Source organism: Trichosurus vulpecula, chromosome 5 (genome assembly GCF_011100635.1).
Source record: "Trichosurus vulpecula isolate mTriVul1 chromosome 5, mTriVul1.pri, whole genome shotgun sequence".
In the NCBI taxonomy this organism is placed as follows: domain Eukaryota; kingdom Metazoa; phylum Chordata; class Mammalia; order Diprotodontia; family Phalangeridae; genus Trichosurus; species Trichosurus vulpecula.
Genome location: NC_050577.1, coordinates 289,122,723 through 289,148,292, shown reverse-complemented (window position 1 = coordinate 289,148,292; position 25,570 = coordinate 289,122,723). Strand labels below are relative to the sequence as shown.

The following is a 25,570-nucleotide window of genomic DNA, read 5'->3' as shown; positions in this document are numbered from 1 at the left end:
TAGGGGAATAACCTCAAATTCAAATAAACATTTGTTATGTGTAAATTTACTATATACAAAGTGTTGTGCTTTCTAAAGCCTTCTTCCCACTCTAAAATCATCAAACCAGACCTTACTGGGAAAAGTAACTTGTCTAGGATCACCCAGGCAGAAGTCAGCCTAGGCACAGAGGCTGGTCTCAAACTCAGTGCCTCTGCCTCTCAGTCCATACTTTCACCGCAAGCAAACCCCGTCACCCGAGACCGTGAACCCTGGTGCCCCGAAATGCAATGTTATCTCTTTCCACAAACAGTGCTGCCCCTCCAAAAATTAAAGGAGAGGTGGTGGGTACCTCTGTCAACCTCCTCATGATTTTCTTTTCATCCCTAACCAAAACAAAAAAATGGTGCATTGAACAGAGCTTTGGACTTGGAATCAGCAAATTAGAGGGTTCTAGCTGGAGAGCTGGAAAAAGACCTCAGAGCCATCCAGTCCCATCCCCTCTTTTTACAGATGAGGAAAGTAAAGCACGGAGGGGTCACAGCTCTAAGGGTGAAAGGGACCTCAGAGACTAGTCTAACCCCCTACTTTTACAGAAGAGAAAACTCAGTGACCTAGAGGTTAGAGCTCTAAAGCCGGAAGAGACCTCAACTCCAGCCAGTATCACCCCTTCATTTTACGTAGGGTCAGGGCAGTGACTTGCCCAAGGTCACACGGGTAGTATAGGACAGAGCCTGATTACTCTGGTTTCAGTTCGAATCCCAGCTACGGTCCTGCCCGCGGGGGCTAGATGACCTTGGATGCCGCGTTCCCTCCCGGTCCCTGGGCCTCAGTTTCCCTGCCTGTCGGATGGGAGGGAGGGTGAGAGTGGGGATGAGGGTCCCTCCTTTGCCCGCCTCACCTCGGGCCGCGTTGGCGCTGGTGGCTGTGGAGTTCCCGCAGCCCATGGCTCCCGCTCGGGCTCCCGATCCGGCTCCGCTAGCTCCGGGACCCGGACCAGGACCAGGACCAGGACGCGTCTGGCGGGGCGGTGTCTGGCCGCGGCGGAGGGGGAGGAGGGGCCGGGATGGGCTGGAAGGAGGGAGAGGATGGAGGGGGACGCCGCCGCCGCCGCTGTTGCAGCTGCCGCAGCCGCCTCCCACCCTGGATCCAGGACTTCCCTCCCGCTCTGGCTCAGGCTCCGGCTCGGCTCAGCCAGATGGTCTGGGAAGCAGGGAAGCCCGGGCCGCGCCCCGTCGCCGGGGGAACGGCGCCAGCCAATCCGAGGCTCCGCGGCCGCTGATTGGTTCTGGCGGAGAAGGGCCGAGAGTTTGAAGATGGAGGGGGCGGCCACCGCTGAGGGAGGAGGGGATGGAGACCCAGGGGTGCCTCGGGAGACTGAAGCAAGGGAGCAACGCAGCCCGCCTCGTGGGTATGCGTGGTTTCTGCGCGTGTATAATGCATGCACGTGTCTAGAGAGGGTGGGGGCGCGTGTATATGTGAGTGGGAGCGGGAGTGTGTGTAGGTCTTGTGTACTGTGGGTGCAATGTGTCTCCGTATGTACAGGATATGTGTAAAGTGTGCAAGTTTATAGATATGGCTGTGTGCCTGTGTGCCTAGAATGTGTCTGAGGAACTAGGAGTGGTACCATGTGTGATTCTTGTGTCTAGTGCATGCACGCTGTGTCTATGTGGAGTACATGTGTAAGTCTGTGGATGTGGTAGTAAGAGTGCTTTATGTATACGGCACTTCTGTGTCAGGTAGAGTCTGGAAGCAGGAGTTCAAATCCAGCCTCAGACACTTACTAGCTGTGTGAACCTGGACAAGTCACTTAACCCTGTTAGCCTCAGTCCCCCCAACTGTCAAACGGGGATGACGATCGCACTTACCCCCCAGGGTGGCTGGAAGACTCAAATGGGATAATATTTGTATAGCACTTTGCAAATTTTAAAGTGTTGTTACCGTAGCGTAGTGGTATTATAGAGTGGTAGGTACACGGTGTACATGTATAGCGTATGTGTGAGTGGTAACACTGTGGTTTGTGAGCTCGTGTGCTTGTATTTATGTTTGCATATTTGTCATGTCTGTATGTTATTGAATATATGATGTATATGTGTTCATATGTTTAGATTCAGCGGGGGTACATTTTGTGCATGTGCATTTTGTGTACTCAATCTCGTATACAGACAATGTGAATATCTTGTGTCTTTGTGACATTCATGTAGAGGGGTCAGAGGATCAGATTTCAAGCTGGAAGGGAGCTGAGAACTCCTCTAGTCCTATTCGTTCATGAAGTAATTAAGCCTTAGAAGGGGTAAATGATTCACCCAAGCTGATGGTGATATTTGACACTCTTGTATTTACGTCGTGCATCCGTAGTTTCTGTGTGTATATAATATGTACGTTTGGGTGATGTACACATATAAGTTATGTATCCTCTGTGTATAGATTTAGGGGTAGGTAAATAATTAGTGTGTGTTGTATGTATAATCTGTGTGTGCATAAATTGTGTTACAGTATTTGTGGATTATGTGGTCTATGCATATGGGATATTTGTTATGTATTTGCTTAATTGTAGGTATATGGTGAATGTATGTGGGGTGTGTATCCTTTGCATCTGTATGTTATATGGTGTGTGAGAACAGATGTGAACAAGTGCCTAGAAGAACCAATTCCTTTTCCACTCCCCAATACCTTGGGTTACATATGTCACCTCCTCATCGACAGCTGCACACTGGGGCTTGCTATTGGTTACACTGCAACATCCATAAACCAATAACCCAAGGAAACCTTCCCGTTCCCCACTTTTAAAAAAGCATGTCTGCCCCCGACAATGGCTAACATTTCCTCTCCCTCTTCCTGTTTCACTTCAATTCTGGCGGCTCGGACCAAAATCCGGGGATCCCCCCATCCAAATCCAACATGAAGAGATGACTTTCATCCCATTAGACCTCCACCAAGCATAAGACACCTCTTTTCCACACTGGCTGCTGTCTGACTTGAACCCTAGCCCCTACATGCCCTGCCATCGAGGAGCTTACAGTCTGGTAGAAATGGCACAAGGACAGATATACGTGACACTAATCAACAGGAAGTTCCATTGTGCCAAGCGCAAGGGATACAAAGTCAAGAAGTGAAATCACCCCAGTCCTCAAGATGCTTACAGAATACATCATCAGTCCACTAGAGAAGTGGTGAACACGGGGTTCTGTCCCACCCACCCACATTTTACTTAGAGATAAAAATAGCTTTTATTGGCCATTCCAAAGTGTTGCAAAAAGGCAGTATTGTGTAATGGTTAGAGAAATGACCAGGGAAATTGGAAGACCACCTCCAGATAGAGAACTGATGAACGCTGAATGAGGACTGAAGCATATTTTTTGTCTTTTCTTTGTTTCTCTTGCTTCTTAAAATTTGGAGCATGGCTAATAAGGAAATATGTTTTGCATGACTGCATGCGTATAATGAGCATCATATTTCTCACCTTCTCAATGGGTGGGAGAGGAGGGAAGGGAGGGAGAAAATGTGGAACTAAATAAAAAATGTTTTTTCTTAAAAGGTATAGGCAGCTAGGTTGTACAGTGGACAAAACACTAGGCCTGGAGTCAGGAAGACCTGAGTTCAAATGTGACCTTTAGCTTTGTGACCCTGGGCAAGTCATTCAAGCTCTGTTTGCCTCAGTTTCCTCATCTGTAAAATGAGCTGGAGAAGGAAATGGCAAACCACTCTAGTATCTCTGACAAGAAAACCCCAAATGGGGCCATGCATGACTGAAAATGCCTAAACAACAACCTATCGTATACCAGACACTGTCCTAAACACTGAAGACACAAGAAAGGCAAAAGCAGTTCCTGTCCTCAAGGAACATACATTCAAATTGGGGAGACAACATGAAAATGTCTAGGTACCAAGAGGATATAAGGAATCCCAGAGGGGAAGGTCTTAGCACTGACAGTGGGGGATGGGAGATTAGGGACAGAAGAGAAAGGTTTCCTAGAGAAGGTGATGTTTGAGCTCCAGGAAAAGTAGGAGGTGGAGGTGAGGTGGCAGAACACCGCAGTCCTGGGGAAGAGCCATCGAAGGAGCATGGCAGGGGATGGAGCTGTCGCATCTGAGGAACTGCAGTGAAGCCGGTGTAGCTGGACTGTCCAGTGTACTAAGGGGAATGAAGAAGGCTGGCATTAAACTACCCAACCCAGCTCCTCCCTTCCTTCTTCAAACCAGACCTGACGTGACTGCTTTCCAAATGAAAGCACATCGACAAGCACACATTGGAATACAAAGAAAAAAGCTGCCAATGGAGGAGAAGGTAGCACTGAATGAATATAACAATCCCATTCAGTGTTTGCCAGTGTTATTGTCCAGGTGTTCCCTGGCCCTGAAGGACCTTTCTATAGAAAAGAAGACAGCAGTAGCTTTATTCATGGCCTCGTAGCTCAGTTGAAGGTAACTGAATCTACTAGCATTTGAATGAAAGTTCATTTCTATTCCTATAGTTTGTAGAATTTTTGTTCTTATCATTCAGTTTTTTAAAGCTTAATATTTCTCCTGTTGTCGTTGTCCAGTCATTTTCAGTCATGTCCGACTCTCTGTGACTCCATTTGGGGTTTTCTTGGCAGAGATACTGGTCTGGTTTGCCATTTCCTTTTCCAACTCATTTTACAGATAGAGGAAACTGAGGCAAAGAGGGCTAAGGCACTTACCCAGGGTCACGCAGCTAGTGTCTGAAGTCCAATTTGAACTCAGGTCTTCCAGGCTCCACATTCTATCCGCTGAGCTACTGGGCATAGCTGCCCAGTATTTCTTCTACTTGCTTCTGTTATTGCCGGTGATGTTATACAAACCACACTAAGGTCCAGACAAGGCTTCTGTGCCCATTTCACTCACACCCCTTCTGTTGTGTTCTGATTGCTCTGACCTTAATCCAATCCTTTATGGTTAGCGTAGCTGATATTTAGACACCCACTTCATCTCATTTGAGGTTTACTACTTGTTTCATGGGCAGCTAGGTAGCGCCATAGTGTACAGAGCACTGGTCCTGGAGTCAGGACTCATCTTCACAAGTTCAAATACAGCTTTAGACACTTACTAGCTGTGTGATCCTGGACAAGTCATTTGACCCTGTTTGCCTCAGTTTCCTCATCTGTAAAGTGAGCTGGAGAAGGAAATGGCAAAGCATCCAGTATCTCTGCCAAGAAAATCCCAAATGGTGTCATGAAGAGTCAGACACAAGTGAAAAAAAGGACTGAACAACAAAATTGGTCTCCATAGCAGGAGTATTAGTACTCCCACTTTACAGAGAAGGAAACAGGCTCAAAAATGAAGTGATTTTTTTCCCACAGCCACTATAGTTTATCGGAGGTAGAGCCAGGATTTGAACCCTAGTTCCCTGGCTCTTGAGTCACTGCTCTGCCTGCCACACTTGTCCAATCATTCCCTGTTCAAAAATCTTCAGTGATTTCCCAGGCAGCTTTGGAATCCTGTGCCTTGGGACTGAATTGTTGTGGTTATCAGGTGCAGACACTCCTAAATCATTACAGCTTGTGGGCCTTTCCCTGCCCATGAGGGCTAGCATCCCAGGGTCTCTGACTCTCCCCAGTGAAGTGGGATCCAAAAGGTCTCTCCCCTGCACCCCCCACCAAATGAATCAACCACAAGACACTGATGTGAGGGCACATGACATGCTCCTTGCCCCAGACACAGTTTGCGAAGCTTTCTCTGGATGCCAAGGTGCTCACTCCAGCTCTGTATTTCACGATAGGGCAGTTGAAAAATGAGAGGTTATTAGCTTCACATGTAATTACTGGAGTCCTGAGGTATTTAACTGAAGCCCCCTTGATACTGGCAGGCATACACACATGCACACAAGCACCTTAGATGCCATATAAAATTCCAAAGTAAAAACATGCAATTACCCAACTTGCAAAATAATGCAGACTATAAGCATTTCCCTTTTATTATTTTCTAGAATTACATAATACAAAGGCTTAGCATGTGATTGGGGCTTGGTTTTGATGGATGTTTCAAGAGATTGCTGTTCTGCAAATTCAAATGTAAATGGAGAATTTTGATAAACAATGAAGGAGGTGGTTCTCTGTACCAGAGGATAGAAGGAAATTCAGATGCATAAAAAATATCATAGGATCATAGATCTAGAAGGGACTTCAGAGGCTGAGTCCAATCTCCTCATTTTAGAGGTGAGGAAACTGAGGCCAAGATAGGCTAATCGACTTCCCTGAGGTCAGAACAATAATACACATCAGAGGTTGGGTTTGAACTATGGTCTTCTGATTTCAGGGCCTGTACACCCACCAACCATATCACACTACCTCCCCTTCCAACATTCTCAAATTCATGATTTTTCTGAAAATTTTCTTCCTTTTTCTAGAGTTAAATATAACAAATATACAAAGGATCCATGATTTACTCAACCTGCCAATTTCCCAGGGCAGCAACTCCCTTTCCTAACGCAAGTTGAGATTCATCCACCACTTTGTAGATAAGACCTAGGGAATTGCTCAGGGCTGACAGTTTGAGTGACTGACCCTGGGTCACTAACATCAATCAGGATTTAAACCCTGTTCCTGACTCTAAGCCCAACACTATCCAATAAACCACAATTACCTGTATAATTCAATCCCATCCAAAATTAAGTTTTTCCATAAAACATTTCAGATGAACCAAAATGGGTATTATTTCTCCCTTGAATGACTTCTTTGCAAATTCATTAGAAAATACATTATTTATTTAACAACACATCCAGGAAACTTTTGTAGTCACCACTCCTGAATACAAGCCAACAGGTTCCTTCCTCTACATCAGATGGGCTGGTGAACAGCATCCCGTCCTCACCTCCCCGCCCACCCCCAGCATGGCTAGCACTGTGGTTGGCAAACAACGTCTCTAATTTCAGTGGCTGTTGACCTAACTAATGGTCCTGTTGCCATGGCTAACTAAGTACTACAAACCAAGGGTCAGGATTAAATTGCTTGAAAAATGAGTAGAGAAAAAAAGGAAGGTAAGAAGTGGGTGTTTAATCATTAGCCAAAGAAAATAAACTTGGCCTCCTTTGCTGGAAATCTGGACAGAGAAGATTCTAAAGGGGGGCAATTTTCAAATTAAGCCCTTTTCTTTCTTCTTTTTAATATATGTATATATACATACATATATATTGATGACTTTTGTCTACATCATAGTCATTTCTAGAAAAAAATTTTCCCCTCTCTACCCTTTCCTGAAACAAAGAAAAACAAGTAAGCAAAAACACCTAATATGGTGGCCTCAACTGACATCATACATACGTATATGTGCATATATACATGTATATACACATACATATGCATATATACACACATATTTACATATGTGTATATACACACAAATATGTAGACATCTCTACATGCATACACACACATATATATATGCACAAGCATACACACATACTGCATTTGAAGGTTTACAAAGCACTTTACATACGTTATCTCTTTTGGTCAATCCTTCTAACTCTGTGAGGTAGGTGTTATTATTATCTCAATTTTGCAGATGAGGAAACTTGGGTTGACAGAGATTGAGTGTCTGGCCTAGAGTCACACAGCTGCTAAATGTCTGAGGCAGGACATAAACTCAGTCCTTCCTGACCATAAGTCCTACACTCTATCCATTGCACCACCTACATTCACCTCTGGGGAATCCTTCTTCATTTTGAACTTTGCAAAAAAAATAGCCTTTATTTCTTGATCCTGAACCATATTTTCCCCACCCTTGACATTCCATTGACATTTGATTTGATGGAGCAAAGCATCAAGCTATTAGTTGTCTTATGTAGGAGAGATCATGCAAATCTTTTGTCAAATATCTGTAATTCTTCATCCTCTGCCACAGATGTTAGCACACCTGCTGTAATTATCTTAGAGGTGCTCTTTTTGTTCCCTTTCATTATTGTCACCATGAGGCAAGACGGTCAAGTATCCAATAATATCGTGCTTCTTATTGCCCAGGGAAGGAAGGGAGGAAGGAAGGGAGGAAGGGAGGGAGGGAGGGAGGAAGGAAAGGAAGGAAGGGAGAGAGGAAGAAAGAAAGAAAGAAAGAAAGAAAGAAAGAAAGAAAGAAAGAAAGAAAGAAAGAAAGAAAGAAAGAAAGAAAGAAAGAAAGGAAGGAAGGGAGGAAGGGAGGAAGAAGGAAGGAAGGAAGGAAAGAAAGAAAGAAAGAAAGAAAGAAAGAAAGAAAGAAAGAAAGAAAGAAAGGAAGGAAGGAAGGGAGGAAGGAAGGAAGGAAGAAAGAAAGAAAGTAAGAAAGAAAGAAAGAAAGAAAGAGAAAGAAAGAAAGAAAGAAAGAAAGAAAGAAAGGAAGAGGAAGGAAGGAAGGAAGGAAGGAAGGAAGGAAGGAAGGAAGAAAGAAAGAAAGAAAGAAAGAAAGAAAGAAAGAAAGAAAAGAAAGAGAGAGAGGAGTGGAGAGGAGGGGAGGAAGGGAAGGGAAAGGAAGGGAAGGGAAGGGAAGGGAAGGGAAGGGAAGGGAAGGGAAGGGAAGGGAAGGGAAGGGAAGGGAAGGGAAGGGAAGGGAAGGGAAGGGAAGGGAAGGGAAGGGAAGGGAAGGGAAGGGAAGGGAAGAAGGGAGAAATCATTTCTGAAGTACCTACTATGTATCAGGTACTATGCTAAGTGCTTTACAAATATTATCTCATTTGATCTTCACAACAATCCCAGGAGTTAGATACTGTTATTACCCCCATTTTACAGTTAAGGAAACTGAGGCAAACAGAGGGTAAGTAACTTGCCTAGGGTCATGCAGCATTTAAGTGTCTGAGGCAAGATTTTAACTTGGGTCTTTCTGACTCCAGACCCAGCACTCTATCCACTGAGTCAACAGGCTGAATTCATGGCTGATGTTACCACTCCTAGGTCTATATCCCCAAAGAGAGCAAAGAAAGAGGAAAAGGACCTGTGTATACAAAAATATTTATAACACCCCTCTTTGTTATAGCAAAGAAGAAGCTATGGTGGTGTCTATCAGTTGGAGAATGGCTAAACAAAGTGTGGTATATGATTGTAATGGAATATCATTGCACCGTAAGAAAAAACAAGGGGGATAGTTTTAGAGAATCCTGGAAAGATTTACATGAACTGAGGCAGAAGGAAGTGAGCAGCACCAGGAGAACAATGTATATAATGACAACAGTACTGTAAAGACAAACACTGGCTGGAGTCTGGCTGGACAGAAATGCAGAGGACCAATGATAAAGCTTGGTCTTAGATGAAGCTTAGAAGAATCTTCTAACAGAGAGGAGATGGACTCCAAGTGCTGAATGAGACATCATGACCAATGTGAGAATAACTTTTATTTGTCATAAGGGTTATGTTTTTCTTTTTTCCTCAATGCAGGGGGAGGACAGAGAAGTGAGGAGCTAGAGAAAGTATCACCAAAAATTTAAAAGACAGACAAAGAAAAGAGAGTCATTGAAACGTGTTTTTAAAATGCATAAAGGAGAACCCAAGGCAGACATGAAGGAATCACAGGCAAGAAGAACAACTTTGAAAGCTACAGATTGAAATATGCACACACCTACACATGTGTGTGCTTTTAAGTAAGATATATATGAAACAAAGATTCATAGTTTCCTATACTGCCCTCTCTTTCTGTTCTACTATAATTAAGGAGGTATTTATTTTCATTTCTTTTGTTAAGTTGTTTTTTTAAATGGAAGAAAAAATAAGTAATCAGAAACAAGAAAACCATGTATGCAATGACTACCATTAGAAAGTAGAAAGACCAATTAGACAGAAGTGAAAGCTGTCTAATTAGAGTGCCAAAGCCTGGACCCGGCAGAGAGTTGAGAAAACACAATTCCCTCCCTTCGTTGCAGGGGTGTGAGACTTTGGATGTAGAATATCATACATATTGCTAGACAGTCAATAGGTCAGTTGGTTTTTTACTAAACTGGGTTTATTTTTGGTTTTTTTGTTTTCGTCTTTTTCAATTTTTGCTACAAAGGATTGGCTCACTATTGGTGGAAGTGAAGGGATCTATTTGAAAATGAATGTGATGTAAAAAGAAAAGGCATCAATTTTAAAAAACCATTTTAAAAGAAAAAATTCAGAGTTGGTATTTCTAAAACCGCATTCTATCTATATGCCTTTTTTCATGTGCATCACAAAAACATCATAAGGTGGATACTGCAGGGATTATGCCCATTTTGCAGATGAGAAAATGGAGGCTTAGAGGGGGTGAAGTGACTTGTAGAGAGTTCCATTGCTAGTAAGTGTCAGAGGCAAGATTTGAACCCAGCAATCTCCTAATTCTTCTTTCTCACCCCTTTAGAATATAATTGAATACTAAATTGGGGGAAGGGTCTACAGATGACGCATAAAAGCTTCAAGAAAGTAGCAGAATTTGAAGGAAGAGAAGTTTAGAATCAGAAATGGAAAGCCTTGAATGTCAAGCTAAGGCATCTGAAAATGATCCCTTAGAAAAAGGGAAGGTCTGTGAGCAGTGGAACATCATGATTCTAGGGCTAAACTACATTTTTAACATCTTCAGCAGGAAAGCAGAAGTGCTTTTAAAACACAATCCCTATTTTCTAGCTGTTTCCAGGAGAGGGCATGCAGAAAGAATGATGGATATACAGTTCAAATCCCAGCTCAGACATTTATTACCTATGTGACCCCTCCAGTCCTTCATTTCCTCCTGTATATGAGGGCATTGGGCTTAAGGGCCTCTTCAGCCTCTCCTAGCTCAAAATAATAAGGTTATAAAGGTTTTCTGACTTTAGAAATATAAGGGGACCCTGCCTGGCTGGTCCTACCAAGGCCAAGGCTGGGTCCGACAGGCTGCCTTCCCCTTGGTTCTATTTTCTATTGTCATGGAACAATGTGGGAAAGCATGACCTCTAGGGTCCTTTCACAAGATCATAGATTTAAATCTGAAAAGGACCTCAGAGGCCATCTAGGCTGACTTCATTAAAAAAAAGGAAACTAAGATGGATAAAGTCTGAAGTCACATAGCTAGTAATTGACACATCCAGGATTTGAACCCACCTTCTGGCTCCTCGTCTGGCATGGTTTTCCTGCTGCTGAGGGTTTGATGAGCTTTGCTGATGCCTCAAGACACGGCCAGATCTTCACTTTAGAAAGATCAATGTGACTTTGAGCGGAAGGTGTACTAGAATAGGGAGAGATGCTTGGATGTGCCTTGTTACATTGGTGCCGCTTTGAAAGCACCAATCCTCAAGCAACAGGATGGAGCTTTGTTCATGGGACCATAAGAATGGAAGCTGGAGGGGAGCTTAGAGGTCATTTAGACCAACCCCTTAGATTTATGGGTAAAGAAACTGAGGAGCAGAGAGGGGACGGAGGTCCCTGAAGTCACCCAGCTTAGTAGAGCTGATTCCCACAGACCCAGGTCTTGTGACCCCAGTTTAGCTCTCACGGTGTCATATTGTGAAACACGGTAGGGACCAAGTTTTTCAAGTCAGCAAGCATTATGAATGGGACAAATTGGGGAAAAGCCATTTAAATCTTTGGGCTTCATTTTTAATTTAGGAAGATATGACTTGATTATCTGTGATTTGCAACAACATAACATAGCACCTACTATGTGCCAGTCATGTTGTGGAATACAGTAGGGACCAAGTTTTCCAAGTCAGCCAGCGTTATGAATGGGACAAATTGGGGCGGGGGGGGGGGGGGACAGGGAGAGAAAGGCATTTAAATCTTTGGGCTGATATAACTTGATTATTTGTGATATGCAACAACAACATTACATAGCACCTACTACGTACCAGGCACTGTGCTAAGCACTACAAATATTTTATCATTTGATCCTCACAATAGCCCTGGGAGGTAAGTGCTGTTATTATCCCTATTTTACATGTGAGGAAACTGAGTCAGACAGAAGTGACTTGCCCAGGGTCACATAGCTAATAAGTGTCTGAGGCTGGCTTTGAACTCAGGTCTTCCTGACTCCATATGCGTAATGTACATAGCAACATATAATATAATATAGCAACACATGCATATGTATAATGTATATGCATATGTATAATATATGTATGTTATATATGTATGTATATGTGTATGTGTAATATGTATGTGTATAAGATGTATAATATAAATCTATAGCATGTATGTTACATAATATGCATTATAGCTATTTTATATATAGCAATACATATATAGTTATAAAAGTATTGAATGACATAAATTTGTGTATATATATGTTATACATATAGCAACATATGATATTCCTTATCCTCATAGGGAAAAACAAATAAAAATAATTTATTAGGACCAAAATTAAGGCAATCTGAATGTTGCAGAATCAACGCTTTCAAATTGTGGGGCTAGAGAAGACTTTTGAGAGTCTCTTGGACAGCAAGGAGATCAAATCCATCCATACTTAAAGAAATTAATTCAGACTATTCACTGAAAGGCCAAATACTGAAGCTGAAGCTTAAATACTTTGGCCACATAATGAGAAGATGGGACTGATTGAAAAAGACCCTTGATGTTGGGAAAGACTGAAGACCAAAGGAAAAGGAGGTGGCCAAGGATGGAGATATATATATATATATATATATATATATATATATGTGTGTGTGTGTGTGTGTGTGTGTGTGTGTGTGTGTATATATATATATATATATATATATATATATATATATATATATATATATATGGACAGAGATGGATAGATAGCACCATAGAAGCAACAAACATGAGCTTGGATAGATTTGGGGAGATAGTGGAGGACAGAAGGGCCTGGCATGCCATGGTCCATGGGATTATGAAGAGTGGGACATGATTGAACAACAGCAACAAAAACGCATGTTTTTATGGATTTATTTTCATATAATATACTATTATTACATTAATAGAAAACAGCCTAGTGTTGTAGTTGGATAGAGTTCCAGACATGGCATCAGGAATGCATGAAATCAAAACCCACCTGTGACAATCATTAGCTGTGGGAACCTGGGTAAATCACTTAGTTGGAGACTCAGGCAATTACTAAACTTATCATTTCATAGATTTAGCATTGGAGAGGTCCAACCCTCTCATTTTACAGATGAGGACACTGAGGCATGAAGAGGTTAAATGACTTGCCCAGGGTCCCTATTATTTACTGAGATGCAACTAAAAATGTGGGCACAGTATTACCAAAATAAAGTTTGTAGATCTTGAGAAGCAGTGTGGGAAAAACTGGTTAGTTTGGAGTCGAAGGACCTGTTCCAATCCCAGCTCTGCCATTTATTACCTATGTGACCTCACCTAAGTCACATCCCTCTCCAGGCCCTTATACAATGAGTAGGATTGCCTACATGAACACTAAGTTCTCTCCCAATGCTAAATCCCTGAGCTTCCTTACTTGCCACCAGTTACCAAGGACAATTTTGCCCCATGTATAGATAATAGAGTTTCATTTTGTTCTGTTCCTTGTAAACTGTAACTTTTTGCTTTTCTTTTCTTATCACTTTGGGGACAGTCAAATATATTGGATTTCTTATTCTTAGTATGGAGTTTATAGGAAACCATTGTCTCTGATCCGAAAACATAAGCTAAAGATATGCCTTGGGAACCATGTGTCTGGAACATCATCTTCCAGCTCTGAGGTGCTTAAGAAATGTTTGTGGAATTTAAATGAGTGGACCCTTGCAGTGGAAATAATCAGTTAGGTTTTATCCACATTAGGTAAGCTTCTAACTCCACGCTATTCAAGAGTACAAATCATTTTCACATCTATACCCTTTGCAACCCAATGGAGCAAGAAATGCTTGGGGACAAATGGTGCCAGTAGCAGAGAAGGCGGAGATTGAGATAGCCCTACCCAGGACTTAAGGCAATCACTCGGTGCCACTGATTTCTATTCTGGGGTGCCCGGGATCCATTTTGGCAGTCCTTGGAATTGAAATCCCATACTCCTCTATATTTAAACCCAGAGTGGTTTTATCTCTTCCCTTCAACCAAATTGATACACGCTTCTTGCTGTTCATACAATTGTAGACTGTTACAACTGGAAGGGAACATGGAGATGATGAGTTCATAGATTTAGAAGACACATCAGAGGTCATCTGGTCCTAGCCTTCCTTTTGACAGATGAGGAAACTGAGACCCAGAGAGATGTGACTTGTCCACAGTAAAGGAGGTAATAAGTAGAAGAGCTGAGATTTGAATCCAGATTCTCTGACACCAAATCCAGAAGTAATTCCACTCTAGGGTCCAACACTCATTCTCATCCTCCTCCCATTCACCAATAACTTTCTGCCACCATCACTCATGAGAATCTGTTTGTCCATCCATAGACCAGCAGTAGGAAAATGAATAGCGATATTTGTGATCTAAAGTGTGACATGGGAGCCTGAGAAAACTAAGACAATTTAAGAGCCCATTAGGAAAGATGTTGCCCAGTACTACAGAGCTGGTATCTTACTATATTCTGTCCTGCTCACATCACATCTGAAGGGGAACATTCATTTCTGCACATCATATTTAAGAAAAACCTTGATAAGTTGGAGACCACTCTTAGCATGGCAATCATGTTACGAGGGGTCTCAAGTTCCTGTCTTATAATGAGTAGTTGAATAGGCTGGGGGATGTTTCATTTAGAGCACAGAGGCTGAGGGAAGACACAATAGTTGTCTTCAAGTATTTGACAGGCTGTCATGGGAAAGGTCAGGGCAGCTAGATGGCACAGCAGGTAGAGTGCTGGGACTGGAATCTAGAAGTCTCATCTTTCTGATTTCAAATCAGGTCTCAGACACTTGCTAGCTGTGTGACCCTGGGCAAGTCACTTAACCTTGTTTGCCTCAGTTTCCTCATCTGTAAAATGAGCTAGAGAAGGAAATGACAAACTGCTCCAGGATCTTTGCCAAGAAAACCCCAAATGAGGCCACAGAGGGTCAAACATGACTGAAATGACCAAACAATAAGAACATGGGAAAGACCATCAATGGAGATCAGATCTGTTCTACCTGGTCCCATAGGAAAGAAATGGTGCAACAGGTAGAAATTGTGAAGAGTAAATTTTAGGCTTGATGTTAAGAAAAAATTCTCAACAATTCAAGCTATTTCAAAATGGAATGTCCTACTTTAGGAGGCAAAGGATTCCCCTACACTAGAGGTCTTCAACCACTGTACTAGACAAAACCTTAGTGGCTATGAATTCCAACCACATTATTTTACAGAAAGGAACTGAGGCTGAAAAAAAATAAGTGGCTCACCTAGGATCACACAGCTAGTATGCTTCAGAGGCAGGATTTGAACTCGGGTCTTCCTAATCCTAAAGCCAACATGTAATAAAGTGGACAGTGTGCCACCTAGCTGCCTCCCTAGATTCCTGTTTCTCAGGTCACTTATACAAGTGATTCTTATTCTTAGTCAAGTTAAGGAATTGGACTAATTAGTCTCTGAGTCTCACACCCCAGCTGACATAGTATGCTTCTTTGAGCTCAAAGAAGGCTCAAAGTTGTCCTTTCAACTAGTAAGAATTGGTTCCCTTTCAAATAAGTTCAAATTGAGACTCTCAGCACTCTATGCACTGTCTTTTTTCTGTTAAGAGCCTTTGAGGAAGCAGTTTGACGTAGTAGCCTGTGATGAGACAGACCAGGTCAGTTGTATACTCAGTCAGTTCTCCCGGACTTATCAATGATGACTTCCCACTGCCACCGTCCATGAGAATATGTTTGTTAGTCCTTAGACCAGCATTTGAGAACTTAGGATTCCTTTTTCCTTCTCTCTGATCCCTCCGGCATAGGGGACCAAGCCATAACTGGGGTGGGGCCAACAGAGCTTTGCACCAGAGTTCAGAGAATGATGACAGTACTTGTATTCCTGCAGGTAGAAACAACGCCCAGTGAGGAAAAAAAGCTAAAACTGGAGACTGACAGGTGATGTACTTCTTCCCCATTGCAGCTACAGTCCTGGTGAACTGCCTGGCCCTGATCTGCTCCCTCCCCCGATGGCAGCCTACCCAGCAGGGTCCCCAGCTGGGCTCAGCTTAATTCTCTTAGAAAGCTGACTCTGACATTCCTGGACGGTTTGATATTTGCCTCAGACGATGTAGAGATAGAAGGGAATTCAGAAGTCACCTAGTCCCTTTATTGTACAAATTAGGAAACTGAGGGCCAGAGAGAGGAGGTCACATAGTTACTAAGTGTCAGAGATGGTCTTTCAATCATAGGTAGGATTTGAACCCAGGTCCTCTATCACAAAATCCAGTATCCTGTTACTCAGTTGTCCTTTCTGCTAATTAAGGCTTTGATAGAATATTGGCTAGCCACACAAATCCACCATTGGCCACACAGAATAAAAAGACACTTGATTATAGCTGAAAGGAATCTCAGAATGCAAACTTTCTTTATGTCAATCCTTACATTAAATGATTGCCCAAGTTAAATGATTTGCCCAAACCCACACAAGTAGTAAATAACAGGATTCAAACCCAAGTCCTTTGACTCCAAATCAAGTCCCCTTTCTACATGGCACGAGGCAGACCAGATAGCATCTAGGAAATAACAAAGCCCTTTCAATGATTCCAATCTGCTCTTTTGACCCCAAAATGCATCTTTGTGATGTGGCTGTGTGATAGAGGTACCCTCCCATATTGATGAAATACCATAGATCTTCATAGATGAGGGCCAGGAGAGCTGGCACTTTCCACTTATTAGTAATAATTAGCATTTATGTAATGCATTAAGGTTTGCAAAGAGTTCTGTATTATCGATTTTATCCTCACAAAAACCCTGGGAGGTAGGGACTATTATTATCTCCCTTTTACAGTTGAGGAAACTGAGGCAAGCAGAGGTTAGGTGACTTGACCAGGGTCGCACTGCTGACACTCAGATCTTCATGGCTCCAGCTCCAATGAGCTATCCTTTTCAGCACCTAGCTACCTTCCCCTCAGGAGTCCAAGGACCAGGCGAACTATGGATGTGCTGGTCCACAATCTCTGCATAACTATGGAAGCGTTTAGAATGCCATATGACTGTGACTCACTGAACACTGCAAACTCCAAAGGATACAAATTGCAAGTTGTTCAAAGGGAAATGGAGAGAGAAATCAGATGTATTACAAAAGAAGACTTACAGGCAAGTAGCATAAAGATGTGTTGGGGGAAAGGAGGAAGGCTCATCATTTAACAAAAACATAGGACAACAGATGGACACCTGAAAACTGTACTGGTACTCATAGAATCCTTTTTTGAAAAAAAAAATGAAAATATCCAGAGGAGAGCTTTCAGAGTTCTGCATAGGGCCCAAGGATATGTGGAAAGAGGAGAAGGCACAGATGAATTACTGAAAGCCACCTTAGCAATCATCGATTTCAACTACCCTCAATTTACAGAGAAAGAAACTGAGATATTAAGTGACCTGTGCATGGCCATACATATACTAAATATATTTCTTTACAGGCTGGAGAAATTCCTCTAGATCATTAAACATTTTCATACATTCATGTGAGAGGCAAGATTAAGCTCAACCTAAGAAAAGCTGCCCCAAAGTGAGCAGGCTGCCTTGAAAGAGAGTGAGTTGCCCCAGGGGTATTCTGGTAAATGTTAAAAATCATGTCTCTGGAGGGGAAAAAAGTTGATCTACTTTTAAATTTCTGCATTTACACTTTTAAAGTTCTAGACAATCAACAAAACCCTAAATCCAGCCCTCATTGTAGAGTTTGCTGATTTCTGTGGTGTAAAATTTAACAATGAGCTCTCCCAAGCCATTTCAAGCTGGCTCCAGCACACCCCTTGTGTGGGATGAAAGACCCTCACCAATTAAATTTTTAATAAGGAGCCATCTCAGGGTAGGAACAGAAATAAATTTTATTCAATTCTCACGAGAATAGGGCATCCTCTACCAGCGCAGAACTGAACCAGCAAAGGAGGCAGGGTACAAGGGGCAAAGCACCAATAATTATACCTAAGGCAAGAGAATTCCTGCCCACCTCTGACCCTTCTCACCATTGGCTGGGAGGCAGGCTTACAATCTGAGCACGAAAGTTAGACAAAGAACCGGGAAATCGAGGCACAGAAATTCCAATTCCCATTCTCTTAGTTAATGATTACAACTGAGGTGACATCTATAAATCTAAAGGAGAATAGGATAAGGGGAGGATTCTTTTACAATACTTTTACAGTAAAGGAAAGCAGGTCACAGTGACCCCATTCTTACTGAGCAAATCTTTAAACCAGAACCAGAAGAAAGAACAAAAGCTTTCAGGATAAACTTTCCCAGAGGCTGAGACTCTCATGGCCTCAGAATTTTTCCACTTCCCTATTTCTTGATTTTTTTAAACATTTCTTAGTGTGTATATATATATATGTATATATGTATGTATGTATGTATGTATGTATATGTATATATATACATATCTTCCCGGTGAAGTCTTCACATTTTATTTACCTCACACACCCAGGTTCCTCCTCCCTGAAAGTCTCCAAGCAAAGGCTAGACAACACTTGTTAGGTTTTTTATTCATTCAGGATCAGGTTCGAGTAGATGACATCAGAGGATTTTCCAAACCTCTGAGTTTCAGTAGAAAAAAGCAATGTTGGCAAAGCAAAGCAAAGATTTCACTTACTAAGAACAAAATGAGTTTCCTTTTAAGACATTAAGACAGCCGAATGATTCCAAAACATTTTGCAAATGTTTCCCAAATGCTTTATCTGTCAAGTCATTATAAACATTTTGAAGAAATTTTCTTAGATGGAAAGTATTTAGTCCCTTCATTTGTTTTTACCACTTGAGGACTATTTGAATTGTGTCTTCTTGAAAGGGGTTTGTTTTCTTCCTTTTTAGCAACACAAATGGAGTTTTTTTTTGGAGGGGGGGATGGGTTTCCTGGGCATTGTAAGTCAGTGGAGAGATCATTAAAGGTGGCTATAATCCAGGAAGTGGGGGATCTGTTCTTTTTTTTCTGTACTAGTCTTTTTTCTGTCCAACAGTCTGCTTATTCCTAACTGCTAGCACTTCCTCCTGCCTTGAGCCTTTTCTGAAATCTCCCCATATTTGGATCTTCTATGTCAGAAAACTTCTAGTCCAGAATAAATTAACAAGTATTTATTAAGCCACTTACTATGCTCCAGTCACTATAACAGGTTCTGGCCATACAAAAAAAAAAAGTCAAAACAATCCCTTCCCTCAAGGAGCTTATATTCTAATAGAAGAGATAAGAGATAACATAGCAGCGTTTGGTAAAATGAAAAACATGCTGGTTCTGGAGTTAGAAGACTTGGATTAAAATCCTGTCTCAGATTCTAGCTATGTGACCTTGGGCCAGTCCCTTCCCCTCTTTGGAACAGTCTCCTCATCTGTAAAGTGAGGGAGTTATACTCAATGGCTTGTAAGGGGTCCTGTCTAGCCATCTCTAATGCTGTGATCCTATATATATACATATACATATATATATATGTGTATATATATGTATGTGTGTGTGTGTGTATATATATATATATATATATATATATATATATATATCAGAACATTCCAAATAAACAGAGTGAAGGGAAGGTAACCTTAGAAGTGAAGCTTTCAGCCTCTCCGATGACTGGTGCCTCTTAACCATAACCTCAGGGATAGAAAGCCTAGCAGGATCCTTTCCTATCCTGTTAATCACCTGAGCCACTTTGAGTCTGGAGCTGCCCTGACTCCCCCCAGATGTACACACCTCCTTCAGTGGAGCAAACTGCCCTGATACTCAGATCCAGGAGTCTCAACATTGTATATTCCATCGGCATGCTGGGACATGGAAACCATCACTGTAGAAATTCCCAGACTTCTCTAAATGAATTCCTTCCCTGTTACTCCCTATCCCTCTTTGAAAGTAGTGATACCCACCCCATTGTGAAGAGGTAGAGGGGCTTCCCTGGATAAAGGGGCCAGCCAGGAGTCCAGCAGAGAGGATTTATGAAATCATAGGATCCTGGCTCTAGAGAAGCAAGGAACCTCAGACTCCCGAGTCCAACTCTCTTCTTTTCAGATGGGAAAATGGGCCCAATGCTATGGCTAGGAGTTTCTTCACTAAATACAGAATAAAAGGGGCAACAAAAGATTAACTTGACGTAACAACAATGTGGCTAGTAGCTGTTGTGGGGGTGAAAGACCAATACAAGACCAACAACAAGAAGGCTGCTAGCACAGGTTCTTTAATCAGCTTTTCTAAGGAAATCAACTTTAAGGGATTAACAATCTCAGTTTAATCAAACATATATATATCATTCACTTAGTTCAGGGGGAAAAGATCAGCCCCCTGAAATTCAAGGCAAATACAAACAGAAATTACAAACATCAACAGACTTTGTCTGATCAAATCACAATACATAGTTACCAGAAAAGAACCAATGGGTCTGGGTTAGCAAAGCCAGGGGGGGCAGTTACAATGGCTTACCCAGAGTTTCAATACTCCTTCTATGAGTGAGCCCCAAAAGTCAAACACCAACCTCAGATCTCATATACCCATCTCAGGGCCCTGGGGCACTTGATTACCTCAGTGCTAAGAAGCACTCAAAGAACAGTGAAAAGTCCCATTTAGGGTGTGGGAAAGTTAGTTAATCCCTAGTACCACCATGTATGGGGTTTCTAATCAATGACTCCCAATTGTCTTAATGCTGAGAAACATTCCAAGACAAGATGCCACTTTACCAGCCCCATTCAAATAAAGGCCAAAATTGTTAAAGGCACTTAAAAGAAGAACAGCAAAAAGCCCCTCCCTGATTACACTACACTTGATCATTTAAGTTACACAAAATTGAAAAACTTTTGCACATACAAAATTAACACTGTAGGATAAGGATGGAAGTAAGAAAGTAGAGAGAAATCTTTGCAGTTAATTTCTCTGATAAGGAACTAAGTTATAGCTAAGATATATAGGAACAAATATAGATGACCTCAACAGATGAGTAGTCAAATTACATGAAGAAAGGGTTCTTAAATTGCAGCGTATGAACAACCACATATGAGAATGCTCCCAATAATAAAAGAAATACATCAAAATAGTTCTCAGTATTCACCTTATGCTCACAAATGGACCAAGATGAAAAAGCCAAGTCCCCTTCCCATATGGTCCCTGCATCCCATGCTCCCTTGGGTATCGAATGTCAAGCAATGTGACCTTTCTTTCAGTTCAGGACCTTCCTTAAAATACACCAAATAAAGGGTCTATGGCTTGATTCATGGACTGACTCATCTGATCTTTCTGGGGAGTCCCTTCAGTCCCAGCTACAGACCCTGTGAAGAAAAGAGAGACCCTGTGGATTTAGCCACATGACCGGGCATCTGGAGCCACAGTGTCCATTCCAAGCTGCGCTCCTCAACTTCCTGTGGACACTGTTTTTACCCTCTGTGACCATTCCCTTATGAAACAGGGATAAAAATAGTTAACTACCTCTCAGGGATAGCATGTGGATGAACTGTGTGCAATTACCAAGTCAAGAGGAAATATAAGAGTTCATGGGATCTAAGATCTTAGCATTCTGAGCTGAGAGCAATCGTTTCATTTCACACATGGGGGAATTAAGGCCTAGAGAGGTTATTGTTGCTTACCCAAGGTTGGAGAGGTAATGAGGGTCAGGGGGAGGATTTAAACCTAGGTCCTTTGACTTTAGAGTGATCTTGTATTCACAATGATCCTCCGTCATACCACGTTCCTTTTCTAGTTAAACAAATCAGTGGTAATAATTAAAATAACAGTGTAACAGTAATATAAATGGTAGAAATGACATTGGATCAGGAGGCAAGTGACCTAGGTTATAGTCCTGGGTGTGCCGTTAGCTGTTTGACCTTGAGCCATTCATTTCTCTGGGCCTCCAAAGTTGTAACTAGCAATTTTTTTACATAGGACAAATGATACTAAGGATAACTCTATCTAGGGGTAGGGAGCATCCCATGCTGGGGAGACAAAGTCTGCAAGTAATCAGTATGGCAGAGGCTGACATTCTACAAGGGAGTGAAGGGGAAAGGGAAGGAGAGAAGAGAGCACTCCTTTCCAGCCTGCCACCTGGCAGCTTCCTTTTTTAACTAATTATTCTTGCCAGCTGGGTGCTAAGTTTTGTTGATCCTATTTTGGTAAATTTAGTGTCCTGGGGTAAAGCCCTGGTTACCCTGCCCTAGTTACATCTCTATGGGTTTTGCTCTCCTCATCTATAAAGTTAAGGGGTTGACTGAGATGAACCTGTAATCTTTTCAATTCTAAACCTCTAGAATTATAGGATATTCTAGGAATTTGGGGGTAGCTAGTTGGTACAGTGGATAGAGGACTGGGCCTGGAGGCAGGAAGACTCATCTTCCTGAGTTCAAATCTGGCCTCAGACACTTACTAGCTGTGTGACCCTGGGCAAGTCATTTCACCCTGTTTGCCTCAGTTTCCTCATCTGTAAAATGAGCTGGAAAAGGAAATGGCAAACCATTCCAGTATCTTTGCCAAGAAAACTCCAAATGGGGTCACAAAGAATCAGATGTGACCAAATAACAAGACTTCTAGAAAAAGTTTATTAAAATGCCTGACTAAATAAGGTTTCAATATGCTCTAGGAAAAAGAGCATTCATTGACTTTAGAGCCAGAAGACCTTGGTTCAAATCCTAGTGCTGTTGCTTGTTACCTGTGTGATATTGGGCAAATCATTTAAACTCTCTTGGTCTATTTCCCTCACACATAAGATGAAAAGATTGGGCTAAATAAATGCTAAGTCCCCTTTAAGTTCTAAATATATGATCCCTCAAACATTTAAGAACAAAAGTTTGCTTTTAGAAGAAAGTTCTGAAATGCAATCCATCTCCAGAGAAAGAACTGATAGCGTCTGAATGCAGATCGAAGCATACATTTTTTACTTTATTTTTCTTGGTTGTTGGTTTCCTTTTTGGTCTGTGTTTTCTTTCACAACATGACTAATGTGGAAATACGTATTGCATGACTGCACATGCATAACCTATATCGAATTGCTTGCTTTCTCAATGAGGGGGGAGAGGAGGGAGGGACAGAGAGAATTCAGAACTCAAAGTTTTAAAAAATGAATGTTAAAAATTACTTTACAAGTAATTGGCAAAAAAGAAAATATTAAAGAAAAAAGACAAATTAAAAAGTTCTGGTGTGGCATCCTTATTTTATTACCCCGACTTTTCTTTCAGTGAATTTTTCTTTTGCTCTTGGAAGGTGACCTCTGGGGTGGGTCAGAACAACACAAAAAGAATTTGAACTTTTATTGTTGATGGATGAGCATAAGAAAGACCTAAGAAGCATGATAACCCCCACTCCACTTTGCTCTTGTCCTTACTTTCATGCATATGACAATACAGCAGAGTCTTGGGAGTTGTTGTGGCTACTGCTGCTGTTCCCGTTACTGTAGAAAGGAATGCCAGAAATAAATTTTGGGAACACAGGCTCATTTTCTTTTTTCCCCTGGTTGATTAGTGATGTTTATTTTGTTTCGGGGTCTTCACTGGATTTTAATATTTTATTTTTTCCCAGTTACATGTAAAAACAATTTTTAACCTTCATTTTTTATCATTTTGAATTTCAAATTCTCTCTCACCCTCTCTCCCCTCCTAGTCATTGAGAAGGCAAGCAATCTGATAAAAGTTATACATGTGCAGGCATGTAAAACATTTCCCTATTAGTCATGTAAGAAATGCTCCTTTTTAGGTATTTAACAGGAGTTATAAGAAATTTTCTGTTTTCGAGTCGGATAGTTATAAGCCAGCATCAAGGCAAAGGCAGTTAAAAAAAATCAGATATACTTCCTAATTTTAAGCAAGTCAAATGAAGTCATCCTACCTACTACTTTCAGGATGCCTATGAGAATCAAAGGTGGTAATGCGCATAAAAGCATTCTGGAAACTGGACAGCACTCCAGAAGTGCAGAGTATCATTTTAGCCTGAAGTCCATGCTTCAGCGAAAACTGAACCAACCAAAATGGTTATTTTTACTCTTCTCCTTCCATCTATACGTGTATTTGTCTCGTTAAAGAACTCATGCAATCAAAGGTAGCCCTTTCTATTTGGAATAATTAAAGTATGACCCAAGTAAAGGCTAGAATGGCTTAAAAGCATAGCGAGTACCAAGGAAACATTTAAGAAAACCTTTTAGCTTCTCCAAAAGAACTACAGGACCTCCCATCAATATCTCTTGCTCTGAGAAACTGGTGTACCTGATGAGCCTTAAAAGCAAAATTGGGGGGGGGACGGGACCTTTTAAAGTACATCCTTCTTCAGGAGTGTAAGAGATGGCAGCTGTTTATCACAGGCAGAGTGGCCTGTGATAGAAAATGAGTAGAAAAAGTCTTAAATTAGAAGTTGGAAGGCTTTAGTTCAAGCCTTGCTTGTTAAGTAATATGAACTTGGGCAAATCACTGATGTCCAGTTTTCTCATCTGGAAAATGGGATAATAATGGATACATTGCCTATCTCACAGGGTACCCATGAGGAGAGTACTATGGAAAGTGTTACTTGTCACTATTAGTGCCAGTGCACTGGCTAAGGGGGATGGTCAGTTGACAATCAAGGGCTGAGTCAGCACTACAGCAAAGGACAGCACCAAGTTAGCTAGTATTGTTCTACCATCAAGAAGGAATAAGAGTCAACCTCCCTGTCAATAGTTATAGGCTGACTGATATTTTGTAGTAGTTTCATAGATCTAGAGTTGAAAGAGACTTCAAAAGTTATCCAATCTACCTTTCCCTGCCTCCACTCCAGATTTACTCATAAGGAAATGGAGGACCAGAGGTCCAGAGAGGTCAAATAATGAATCCAAGAGCGTACAGGTAGATGTCAGTTGTTTAGACCTAGCTAATATCACTTATTTATTAACGGATGCTTTAGGAGAATGATGCTGAAAATATTTTTTTTCTGTTTTCTTCTATTTCCTAACTACAATCTGTATAATAATAGAACACTTTTTATAAACGGGGATCATTCCTATTTTCACTGGACTTGGTTTTCACTAGAGCCAAGAAGTCTATAATTTACCATTTTCAGATGACAGACAAAGCTGAGGCTCTGTCATGCATAGGTTATTAAATATTTGCAAGGCCATTTCTCTAGCTACATGTGCAGTCTGATGGGTAGCTGAATTCTGCCTCTCCCAAATCCTGTCTTTCCAAAGCTTCCTTCTTCTTTACAGACCTTTTTCTCCCCCTAGAGTTATAGTTTAAAAGCAATGGATCCTCCCTATAAGGAGACAAACTTTGGTGAATTCCCTCCTGTGGTTTTGTGAAAGGCTTCTAAATGCTACAGCAATCATTTCAGCTTTTGGATATCTGCAATAGATCTCTTTGGGTACAATTTATGACAAATTCTTTTGTGATTCAGAAATGTTATGGAGAAGATTTCATCCAGGATTCAGAGCCATTGCTAGGGTACAAAAAATGAGAATAACTGCTCCTGGCTGGAGGGAAGGGAGTGGGGTCCAATGGCCTGAGATAACCAACAAGCAGAGGAAGGTGGGGAAAAGAGGCCTGAAAGATGAGAAAGAGAGGGGGAGAGAGGGAGAGAGAGAGGGAGAGAGAGAGAGAGAGAGAGAGAGAGAGAGAGAGAGAGAGAGAGAGAGAGAGGGAGGGAGGGAGGGAGGGAGGGAGAGAGGAGAGAGAGAGAGAGAGAGAGAGAGAGAGAGGAGGCGAGAGAGAGAGACGAGAGAG

General features: G+C 41.7%; 1 protein-coding gene across 6 annotated transcripts in view; it reads right to left on the bottom strand.

Annotated features, from left to right (window-relative positions):
• C5H12orf75 (chromosome 5 C12orf75 homolog) overlaps positions 1-25,570 on the bottom strand; it is a 92,174-nt gene that overhangs the window by 36,300 nt on the left and 30,304 nt on the right. The window contains exon 1 of one of the 6 annotated variants that reach the window (XM_036759994.1): positions 881-958. The exons of the other annotated variants lie outside the window; for them this stretch is intronic. Coding sequence (XP_036615889.1) covers positions 881-926 — 46 coding nt within the window. The 5' untranslated portion in view covers positions 927-958. Of the gene's footprint in view, positions 1-880; positions 959-25,570 lie in introns of those variants that run through there. 6 annotated transcript variants of the gene reach the window in all.